Source organism: Apodemus sylvaticus, chromosome 19 (assembly GCF_947179515.1).
Source record: "Apodemus sylvaticus chromosome 19, mApoSyl1.1, whole genome shotgun sequence".
NCBI classification, from domain to species: Eukaryota; Metazoa; Chordata; class Mammalia; order Rodentia; family Muridae; genus Apodemus; species Apodemus sylvaticus.
Window position 1 is genome coordinate 3,064,620 of NC_067490.1, and position 10,027 is coordinate 3,074,646.

The following is a 10,027-nucleotide window of genomic DNA, read 5'->3' on the forward strand; positions in this document are numbered from 1 at the left end:
GTCTCCCATGCAGCCTCGGGCGTGGACACCTCAGCACCAAACCCCACCGAGCCCCCTGAGGCTCCCTTCCTGGGGACTCTGGCAGTGACCGAGGCCACCCCGGACTCCCTGCGCCTCTCATGGGGCGTGGCCCGTGGCCCCTTTGACTCCTTCGTGGTCCAGTACCAGGACACAGAGGGGCAGCCCCAGGCTCTGCTTGTTGACGGAGACCAGGACAATGTCCTCATCTCGGGCCTGGAACCCAGCACTTCCTACAAGTTCTTCCTCTATGGCCTCCGTGAGGGCACACGCCATGGGCCTGTCTCTACAGAGGGCACCACAGGTGGGGCCAGGCCTGCACCGTCCTAGTCTGGGGTAGGAAGGGTGGAAAGTGGCATTCAGAAGTGGCTGCCACAGGGGAGGCATGAGGAGGCACCCAGAAAGAGTTGGGGCCTTCTGCCCTCCACTGCCCCTCCCTCCCCTCCCCCACTCCCATGTCAGTGTGTCTGTTCCTCACTAGCCCAACTTTACTGACCAGTAGGATCAGGATAAGATGACAAAGGGATACGCTCTAAGCCTTAGAACTGACATGCACCTATCTCCAAACCCTTTTCTCCCACCCGCTTCTCACAGATCCAGTTCCTGCTGGTCAGACCCTAGGGGACCCCGGGCCCCGCCTGTCCCAGCTTTCAGTGTCAGATGTGACCACCAGTTCTCTGCGGCTAAACTGGGAGGCCCCGCTTGGGGCCTTCGACTCTTTCATACTACGCTTTGGGGTCCCCTTACCGAGTACCCTGGAACCGCATCCTCGCCCTCTGCTCCAGCGAGAGCTCATGGTGCCAGGGGTGCGCCGCTCGGCCGTGCTTCGCGACCTGCGCCCCGGGACCCTGTACAGCCTCACTCTGTATGGGCTGCGTGGGCCACACAAGGCAGACAGCATCCAGGGCACTGCCCGCACGCTCAGCCCAGGTGAGGACCCGTGGGCACCAAGGAGAGGGCTTCGTGCTTTGCGGGGCGGGGCCCAGCATTAGTGTGCGTGTGGTGAGCAGAGGGGGGAGGGGTTGAGACACCTAGAGAGTGACATCTGTCCTGAGGAACCTACCAGAGAGAGATAACAGGCTTCTCTGGAGCCGGAGCAGCGGAGGAGCAAAGGCAGGAGCCGGCCTATCTGTGCCTTAGCCACTGTTCCCGTCTCTTATGACCTCAGTTCTGGAGAGCCCGCGGGACCTGCAATTCAGCGACATCGGGGAAACATCAGCCAAAGTCAACTGGGTGCCACCACCATCCAGGGTGGACAGCTTCAAAATCTCCTACCAGCTAGCAGACGGAGGTAAAGACCCCTTTCCCTCGTCACCCCCTTAGCTCCCCTCTCCTGCCCACCCCACCCCTGCACACTGCCCACTCTCGTGTGCAGTGAGAACGGCTCTGAGCTGTTCTCCGGCTTCGGCTTCGGCTATGTTTGCAGGAGAGCCACAGAGTGTGCAGGTGGACGGCCGGACCCAGAACCAGATCCTGCAGGGGCTGATTCCAGACACTCGCTACGAGGTGACTGTGGTCTCCGTCCGAGGCTTCGAGGAGAGTGAGCCTCTCACAGGCGTCTTCGCCACAGGTAAGAGAGCCAGCGCCCAGCACCAAGAGAGGGAGAGAAAGGGAAAGCAAGAACGGGGTAAGGGCGCAATGGGGGCAAAGGAGGCCCCGGGGCTCCACCTCCAATGAGGGAGGAGCCGGCGGGCTTCGGAGAGCTAAGGCTAGGAACGCCTCTGAGCTCCCGGTTCTTGCCTAGTGCCTGACGGTCCCACCCAGCTACAGGCATTGAACTTGACTGACGGATCTGCCCTTCTACACTGGAAACCGCCCCACAACCCGGTGGACAAATACAACGTCCAGGTCGCATCCCCTGGGGGTGAGCACGACCGAGCCTCCTCTAAAGAGGACTTGTTTGAGGCGGGGAGCGGGGTGCGGGCACAGGGTACCGCGCGGATGGATAGGAGCTGATGCCCCTGCCACTCCCAGCCCCGCCCCTTCAGGCCTCGGCCCCCGGCAGCGCTGTGGACTACCCACTGACGGACCTGGCGCTTGACACCAACTACACAGCCACCGTGCGTGGCCTCCGGGGTCCTAACTTCACCTCCCCAGCCAGCATCACCTTCACCACAGGTATAGCCCGGGAAGCGTGTGGGTCACAGGAGGCTGAAGGGAACAGATGTGGGCCTCATTCCCGTGTCTTCCCATCTTCCCCTTCCAGGATTAAAGCCCCCCCAGGACTTGGAGGCCAAGGAAGTGACTCCTCGCACGGCCCTGCTCACTTGGACTGCGCCTGACGTCCCACCCACAGGCTACCTGCTCAGCTTTGACACCCCTGGAGGACAGATTCAGGTACCCTATGCACTGGCCACCCTCGGCTTTCCGCGCGCGCGCGCGGCTAGATTTGGAGGTGCCACGCTGGCTCTCAGAGTCTCCATCTGGCCCCCTGCTGACCTGTCCCTCGTCTGTCTCCAGGAAATCCTGCTTCCAGCGGGCACCACCTCACACAGGCTCCTCCGCCTCTTCCCCTCCACCTTCTACAGCGCCCAGCTGCGGGCTGTTTGGGACGAGAGCCTCACACCGCCTGTGTCCACCTCCTTTACTACTGGTACTGGCTCTGGGGTTTGGGCTTCAGGGGCAGCTGGGGTCTGAGGTTCAGGAAGAGGACAGACAGACTCTCCGTCTCCTCTCCGCAGGTGGGCTGCGGATCCCCTTCCCCCGGGACTGTGGGGAGGAGCTGCAGAATGGGGCCAGCGCCTCAAAGACCACCACCATCTTCCTCAACGGCAACCGCGAGCGGCCTTTGGATGTGTTTTGTGACATGGAGACTGACGGAGGCGGTTGGCTGGTGGGTTCTGCTCAGAGCCCGGCTCCCTGCGCACACTGTGTAGCACAGGGGCTGACGCCCAGGAGCCAGAGGCTGACGCTGCCCTGCCTGATTTCCAGGTGTTCCAGCGCCGCATGGATGGACAGACGGACTTCTGGAGAGACTGGGAGGAATATGCCCATGGCTTTGGGAACATCTCCAGGGAATTCTGGCTGGGTCCGTGCCTCCCAGGGCTGGGGAGCCAGGGCAGGGGTGGGATGGCAGTCCAGTGGACCCCAGGGCTCTGACGAAGCATGCTCCACCCCAGGTAATGAGGCCCTGCACAGCCTGACCCAGGCTGGAGACTACTCGATGCGCGTGGACCTGCGGGCCGGCAAGGAAGCCGTGTTCGCCCAGTATGACTTCTTCCGCGTAGACTCCGCAAAGGAGAACTATCGCCTACACCTGGAGGGCTACCATGGGACTGCGGGTAAGTGTGGGCCTGGGTGGGGCGGGGCGGGGCGGGCATGGGGTGATCCTCACCACTCCCCCCCCCATGCCCTGCCAGGTGACTCCATGAGCTACCACAGCGGCAGTGTCTTTTCTGCCCGTGACCGAGACCCCAACAACTTGCTCATCTCCTGCGCTGTCTCCTATCGTGGGGCTTGGTGGTACAGGAACTGTCACTACGCCAACCTCAACGGGCTCTATGGGAGCACAGTGGATCACCAGGTGGGGACTGTGGGGGCCACAGGGCCCCGGGTTGGGATCTGGCTGACCTGGGCTGGAGGGGCTGCTGGGCTTATGCCTCGGAGGCTCAGCTGTGAAATGGGACAATCATGCCAGCCTTGCTGAAGAATCTTGACAAGACCGTTTATTAGTGGGTAGAGGGCGCCAGCTCAGGGATCACGGCGGGGGCGGGGGAATAGCTGGACCCTGGGAGTCATCTACAGGAGCATGTGGGGATGAACTGGGTGGCACTGATGTGGCATTGTCTTGACTCTCTTCACTTGACACCCCTTTCCTCAGGGAGTGAGCTGGTACCACTGGAAGGGCTTTGAGTTCTCCGTGCCCTTCACGGAAATGAAACTGAGACCGAGAAACTTCCAGGCCCCCACCAGGGCCACCTGAGCCTGCTGCCCACCTCACTCACACCCCGGTATGACTGCCGAGCACTGAGGGGTTGTGCCCAGAGGAGAGAAGAGCCAGTGTGCCTCTACTGTGCTCAGCTCACCGAGCAAGCCTTCTCTGCCACAATCTCACAGCACCATGTTTACAGGGGGGAGGGGAGGGGGACGGAGCAATAAAGGAGAAACTGAGGCACAAGGCTCGTCCTATCCTGTCAAGGATTTCTCGCCCTGGTCCTGGGGCGCCAGGTTTCTGGGCTGCAGCCGCACCTGGAAGGGAGGGATAATGAGATTGATGCCCGAATGAGGCAGGGGCTGCAGGGAAGGCAGGGCGCCACCTGCTGGCGGCAGCAGCGAGAAGGCCTGGAGCAGGCGGGCCAGCACCACAAAGAGCTCCAGCCGCGCCAGGGGCTCGCCCAGGCACACGCGCGCCCCGCAGCCAAAGGATGCTGTTCTGGGATTCCTGCCAGGTTCCAGGAAGCGATCTGTGGGTAGCAGACAGATAGCTAGAGAAGTCTGTCCCAGCAAAGGCCGGGCCTCCCCCACTCCCTTTCCTATCTGCCTCGTACCAGGCCAGAACTTGCTGGGCAGTTCCCAAACCATCTCATCCAGGTTGGCGCCTTGGATGTTGGGGATGATGATCGTATCCTTGGGGATGTCATAGCCCGAGATGCTGAGGGAAGGGTGGAGTTGGGAGCTGTCCGGAGCTCAGTGAGGCCTTCCTCTCTCGGCCCTTACCCGGGGAATCACCTGCTAGCCCTAGTTGCACGATGGGGCAAAGCCAGGGGCACCACGGGCCGCAGACGCAGCACCTCAGCGATAGTGGCCATGAGCAGAGGCAGCTGCATTCGGTCCTTGTACAGGAGCTGGGAACCCGGGCCCAGCTTGAGGTCTAATTCCTCCTGCAGTCGCTTCTGGATCTGACAAGGAGGGGCAAGGCTGGACTCTAGGGATCAGACTCTGCCCCGGTGGCTCACAGCTGCCCGGCCTGTGGCCCCTCCCTCCAGCCATCCCGCCGAGCCCAGAGCCCCCTCCCTCTGTGAGCACAGCCCAGGCCAAGCAGTCAGGAGCAGAGCCAGTGGACCAAGGCGCCGGAAGGAGCTGTCTTCTTCCCACAGTGCACCTCGGGGTGGTGAAGCAGGAAAGCCACGGCCCAGGAGAGCGTGCTGGCCGTGGTCTCGGTGCCACCAATGAAAAGATCCACCACGGACATGTGCACGTGACCCTCGTGGAGCAGCTGTCCGGTGTCTTTGCCTTGTCCCTGCTTCTCCACTCCCTGGAGCATGTAGCCAGTCATGTCTTTCCATTGGCCCGCCACCAGGCTGGCCTGCAGAGGCAGGGCAAGCTGAGAGTCTGGCTTGGGGAGGGAAGCCTGCCCAGCAGTGAGCAGTGATGGGGACCAGAGGAGCTGCTCCCCTGCAGCGCTCACCTTGTGCCGTTCCAGCTGCTGCTTTACCATGCGGTCCCTGTGCTCTTGTAACTGCTTCAGCTTCCAGAGGCCCGGATTGGGGAGGAACTGGGGCAGGAAGGGGAGTCAGCTGCGGGGTGGAGGCCGGCGGTCCCCCTTCCCCGCAGCCCGGGGGAGTCTGGGCTATAATGCCTCACCCTGAGAAGGGGAATGATACTCAAGATTTGGATGGACCAGTGGTTCCAGGCTCCCAACAGGTCCTGGACGCAGTCATAAATGGCTTGTACCTCAGTGCTGTCCTGCCGGAACAGGAGAGCACGCTTTGAGCTCAAGGCCCGCAGAGGGCCAGGAGGGGCTGAGGGGGGCCGAGGGGTGAGAGGGTAGCGCGGACCTTGTCTCCAAATGTGAGGCAGCAGATGATACTACAAGTGAGTAAAGAGAATTCCTTATGGATGGCCACGGGCGCGCCAGCCTGGGCTCTCATGCGCTGTGGGGGAGAGACGGGCTGCAGAGGCTGTGGGGACAGAGGGAGAGAGGGAAGCTGACCACCCCCCCCCTCAGGGTCAGGCCACAAGAGCCCACCCTCACCTCACAGAATTCCTGGGTCAGCTCTTCTACCAGAGGCTCCATGGTGTCTCGCATGCCCAGCATCAGGGCCGCGCGAGTGAGTTTCTTGTGGGCCTTCCACGTTAGCGAGTAATCCCCCAGGGACAGGTCCAAGTCCATCTTCCCTGCAGGAGCAATGGCAGGAAGACATGGTCACAACCCTCAGAGGAAACCAAAGGCCCTACCCACCTCCCAAAGTCCAGAAAGTACCAGGCAGATCTCTGTGAGTCTGAGACCAGCCTGGACTACAGAGTGAGTGTTTAGCCCAGCAAGGGCTATATAGTAAGACCTGATCTAGAAAAAGAAAAGGAGGAGGAGGAGGAGGAGGAGGAGGAGGAGGAGGAGGAGGAGGAGGACAGTAAAGACTCATCTCAAGCCCACACCTTACCATGTAGCATGTGGGGCCGGCCGGCAAAGTCCACCCACTTTTGGATCAAGGCCTCCTCAATGGTTTTCTTAGAGTTCAGCACCACCACATCTGAGGGGAAATGACATTTGAGGCGGGGAAGAATGGGTCACACAAAAACAGAAGACTAGCTTACCTTGCAGCCCCAAGCGGATCCTGTAGATGGGCCCAAGCTTCCGAGTGAGGCCAAGCAGGTAGACTGGGAGGTTGGGCTGTAGAAAGTGCAGAAACCCCGGGACCAGAGGTGGGAGGCGGAGGTGCCAGAGCCTCCACTGGTCCCACAGCCAGCGGGCGACAGCTAGCAGCAGCAGCAGCAGCAGCAGCAGCCCAGGGAGCGGCATGGCCCAACGTGTGTGCAGGGCACTGGTGTGGCCCTTTATAGCCCCCAGCTCCAGCCCTCTGTTCTGCTGTGGCTCTGACACTTCACTTCCGGTCCCTTCCTGTCCCACACGCAGAGCAGTGTGTTTTCAAATTGGCACAGTCCCATCGGCCTTGGAGTGTCTATGGATCAAAGATGGTGCCATCCATCAAGAAGAAAGAAACAAAGAAGACACAAACCCTTGACCTTTCCATATTGCAATCAGTTTCCTAACTCCACCTCAGGCATGTGGATGGAGAGGTTTGCCTGAGCCGGCCCCTCCTGCCACACCTCACCTTGGACGAGCTGAGTGGAGCGGATTTGTTCTAGAGAAAAGAAATGAACGCGGCGGTCTCTGTCCAGTCTGCCTTTTGGGTTTATCTCTAGTCTCAACAAGTATTTTACTGATGTCTATTACCGCTCCTGTTACTCTGTTTTTGTGATGCGAGGCCAGCCCCCACTGCCAGCTGCCTTCACAGCCCTGTGCCCTCTTTTGTTAGTTTTGATACAGAGCCTCACTAAGTCACCCAGGTGCCTTGAACTCACCGTGTAGCTCAGACGGGAGGGGACCTTGCATCTTCCTTCAGCCCCTCAAATAGCTGGGAAGGCAGACGTGAGTCACTTGGCTCCTTGTGCAATTCTTTGTTATTCTTCCCTTTGGTTTGAGGCCTGGATGGGGTTGGGGCGCGGCAGAGGGTGTTACGTGTGTGTACAGATGGTGCATGTGTGTGGAAACCAAAGATCAACCTCAGGCGGTCTGTCCAAGGGAAAAGACCCCTGAGCTTCCATTTTCCTGAACCTCCCTGATTCAGCCAGGCAAGCTGGCCACTGAGCCCCAGGAATCCTCCTGCCTCTACTTCACCATTTCTGGAGTGATAAACATGTACCACAGTCTAGAGAGGTGGTTCAGTGGTTAAGAGCACTGGCTGCTCTTGCTGAAGACCTGGGTTCAGTTCCTAGCACCTACGTGGCAACTCACTACCTACTGTTAACTCTAGTTCTGAAGTTCCAGTGCCCTCTTCTGGCCCCAGAGGGGTACTGCATATGCACATGGGGCACATACAGGTGTACAGATGGTTTTAGTTTTATTTACTTATTATATTTTATGTTGTATGCATGTACAAAAGTAAACAAACAAAAAACTATGTTCCACCACAACCACAACCAGACTTCTTCTTCCTCCTCCTCTTCTTCTTCTTCCTCCTCCTCCCCTCCTCTTCTTCCTCTTTCTTTTCTTCCTCCTCCTCCTCCTCCTCTTCTTCTTCTCCTCCTCCTCCTCTCTCTGACATAGGCCTCACTGTGTGGCTCTGAGTGGTCTTGATGTAGCCAAGGACGACCTCAAGGTGATCCCTCTGTCTCCTTCTCCAAGTGCTGGAACTACAGGCGTGCACTGCAAAGCCTGGCCTGGCGCCATCACTTACATGGCCTCTTTCAGTGTCGTAAACATGTAGAGTCAGGTGTGCTGGTGCTTGCCTATGGTCTCAGCACTGAGGTTGGCTTGGGCTACACTATTGAGGACTTGAAAGATGCAGGGGTATCTGGGTGGTGGTGGCGCACGCCTTTAATCCCAGCACTTGGGAGGCAGAGGCAGGCGGATTTCTGAGTTCGAGGCCAGCCTGGTCTACAGAGTGAGCTCTAGGACAGCCAGGGCTACACAGAGAAACCCTGTCTCGAAACCCCCCCCAAAAAAGTAAAAATAAAAAAGAGAGAGAGAAAGAAAGAAAGAAAGAAGCAGGGGTGGTGGTTCCCACCACATCTCCCTTTAACTCTCCTCTCCTAACTGGCCAGTGCAGAAGACAGATGGATCCTGGAGATGACAGTTGACTATCGGAAACTCAATCAGGTAGTAACTCCAATTACAGCTGCTGTACCAGATGTAGTTTGTTTACTTGAGCAGATTAACACATCTCCTGGTACCCGGTATGCAGCTATTGACCTGGCAAATGCCTTCTTCTCAGTACCTGTCCCTAAGGACCACCAGAAGCAACTGAAAGCATTCAGTTGGCAAGGCCAGCAGGATACCTTTACAGTTTTGCCTCAAGGATGTATTAACGCTCCTGCCCTGTGTCATAACTTAGTTAGCAGGGATCTTGATCGATTGTCTCTTCCACAAAATATCACATTGGTGCACTATATTGATGACATTATGCTGGTTGGACCAAGTGAGCAGGAAGTAGCAACCACATAGTGTATTGGAGGATGAGAAATAAATCCAACCAAAATTCAAGGAGCATCTACCTCAGAGAAATTCTTAGGAGTCCAGTGGTGTGAGACCCTACCTCAGAAGAAACAAGGCTCAGTGTTAGTGTTGCCAGTTAGAGGTCCCGGGTTCTACCCCACACCACACAAAAAGTGTTCAGAAGACAAAGAGCCCTGTTTTGGAACAAAGTGTACCAGATCCTACCTGCTTTGCCCTGCCCCCACCATGGCTGCCATTACCCACAGGCTATACCATACGCCATTGCCCCCATTCTTAATGAAGACACTTGGGTAGGTCTAAATGGCTTGCACATGTGCAGAGCTGCAAAGAGACAGAACAGGCTTCAGCAGGCTCCCAGGTACGCGTCTGTACCTTTAATTACTTGGCTATAATGACAACAACAACAACAAAATGACCAACTGGAACTGACTTAAAAAAAAAAAAAAAGCCTGGTCTACAGAGTGAGTTCCAGGAAGGACAGCCAGGGCTATACAGAGAAACCCTGTCTCGAAAAACCCAAACAAACAAACAAACAAAACCAACCAAACAAACAAAAAAGCTGAAAGCCCCCAAATCAGCACAGAAGTGAAGGGTCTCAGAGAACCTTGAGACTGGGAAAGGAGGAGACCCCAGCTACAACTGGATCCCTGCTCTGGAGGCTGACTTGGCGGTGCAGATGTAAGTCGTGGGACCTTGAAAGCAGAAGACCTGCCTTGTGCAACACCCAGAAGACCAGAGCTTCCCAGAGTCCCCGCACGAGGGGCAACTTAGAAAGCTGGAGTCTGTGGGTGTCCCTCGGAAAGTGCCTCTGCTTACCTCAGATACAAACTCCAGCAATGCTAAGTCCCAAATATGCTCTGCCCTGCTCCCAGCCTGCATTTCTTCTCCCTGCTTCAAACACCCTTGCTCTCTTTGTCCAACTACTGTACCTTCCAAACACACAGACAAGACACCGCATGTGCTGGCATGCCCCTGCAATTCCAGGGAAGCTGAGAATCAGGAGTTCAAGGCCAGCGTTGGCTGCATTAGACCAGTCTCAAAAAGTCAAAAAACAAAAACAAAAACCATTCAGGGATCTGGTGCAGCTGGCAGAGTGTTTACCTGGTATGAGCA

The 10,027-nt window shown here is 57.6% G+C and overlaps 2 protein-coding genes across 41 annotated transcripts in view; one reads left to right on the top strand and one right to left on the bottom strand.

Annotated features, from left to right (window-relative positions):
- The window catches only part of Tnxb (tenascin XB), a 62,698-nt gene extending 58,563 nt beyond the window's left edge, over nucleotides 1-4,135 (top strand). For 39 of the 40 annotated variants that reach the window (XM_052164373.1, XM_052164364.1, XM_052164365.1 and 36 more), the window contains 13 exons: nucleotides 14-322; nucleotides 613-948; nucleotides 1,187-1,309; nucleotides 1,445-1,588; nucleotides 1,763-1,882; nucleotides 1,993-2,136; nucleotides 2,225-2,355; nucleotides 2,479-2,611; nucleotides 2,700-2,851; nucleotides 2,950-3,046; nucleotides 3,138-3,299; nucleotides 3,378-3,541; nucleotides 3,839-4,135. In XM_052164373.1, the coding sequence (XP_052020333.1) occupies nucleotides 14-322; nucleotides 613-948; nucleotides 1,187-1,309; nucleotides 1,445-1,588; nucleotides 1,763-1,882; nucleotides 1,993-2,136; nucleotides 2,225-2,355; nucleotides 2,479-2,611; nucleotides 2,700-2,851; nucleotides 2,950-3,046; nucleotides 3,138-3,299; nucleotides 3,378-3,541; nucleotides 3,839-3,940 (2,117 nt within the window). In that variant the 3' untranslated portion in view covers nucleotides 3,941-4,135. Of the gene's footprint in view, nucleotides 1-13; nucleotides 323-612; nucleotides 949-1,186; nucleotides 1,310-1,444; nucleotides 1,589-1,762; nucleotides 1,883-1,992; nucleotides 2,137-2,224; nucleotides 2,356-2,478; nucleotides 2,612-2,699; nucleotides 2,852-2,949; nucleotides 3,047-3,137; nucleotides 3,542-3,838 lie in introns of all 40 variants that reach the window. The other variant, XM_052164338.1, reaches the window with a different exon arrangement.
- LOC127670083 (steroid 21-hydroxylase) lies at nucleotides 4,134-7,895 on the bottom strand. Its single transcript, XM_052164412.1, has 10 exons — nucleotides 6,493-7,895; nucleotides 6,339-6,428; nucleotides 5,933-6,075; nucleotides 5,736-5,831; nucleotides 5,542-5,643; nucleotides 5,366-5,452; nucleotides 5,060-5,263; nucleotides 4,687-4,856; nucleotides 4,506-4,609; nucleotides 4,134-4,421 (listed from the first exon to the last, which is right to left on the bottom strand). Exons 1-10 carry the CDS (start codon nucleotides 6,695-6,697, stop codon nucleotides 4,144-4,146), a joined length of 1,479 nt encoding a protein of 492 aa, XP_052020372.1. The 5' UTR covers nucleotides 6,698-7,895; the 3' UTR covers nucleotides 4,134-4,143.
- Between the last annotated feature and the right edge of the window lie 2,132 nt (nucleotides 7,896-10,027).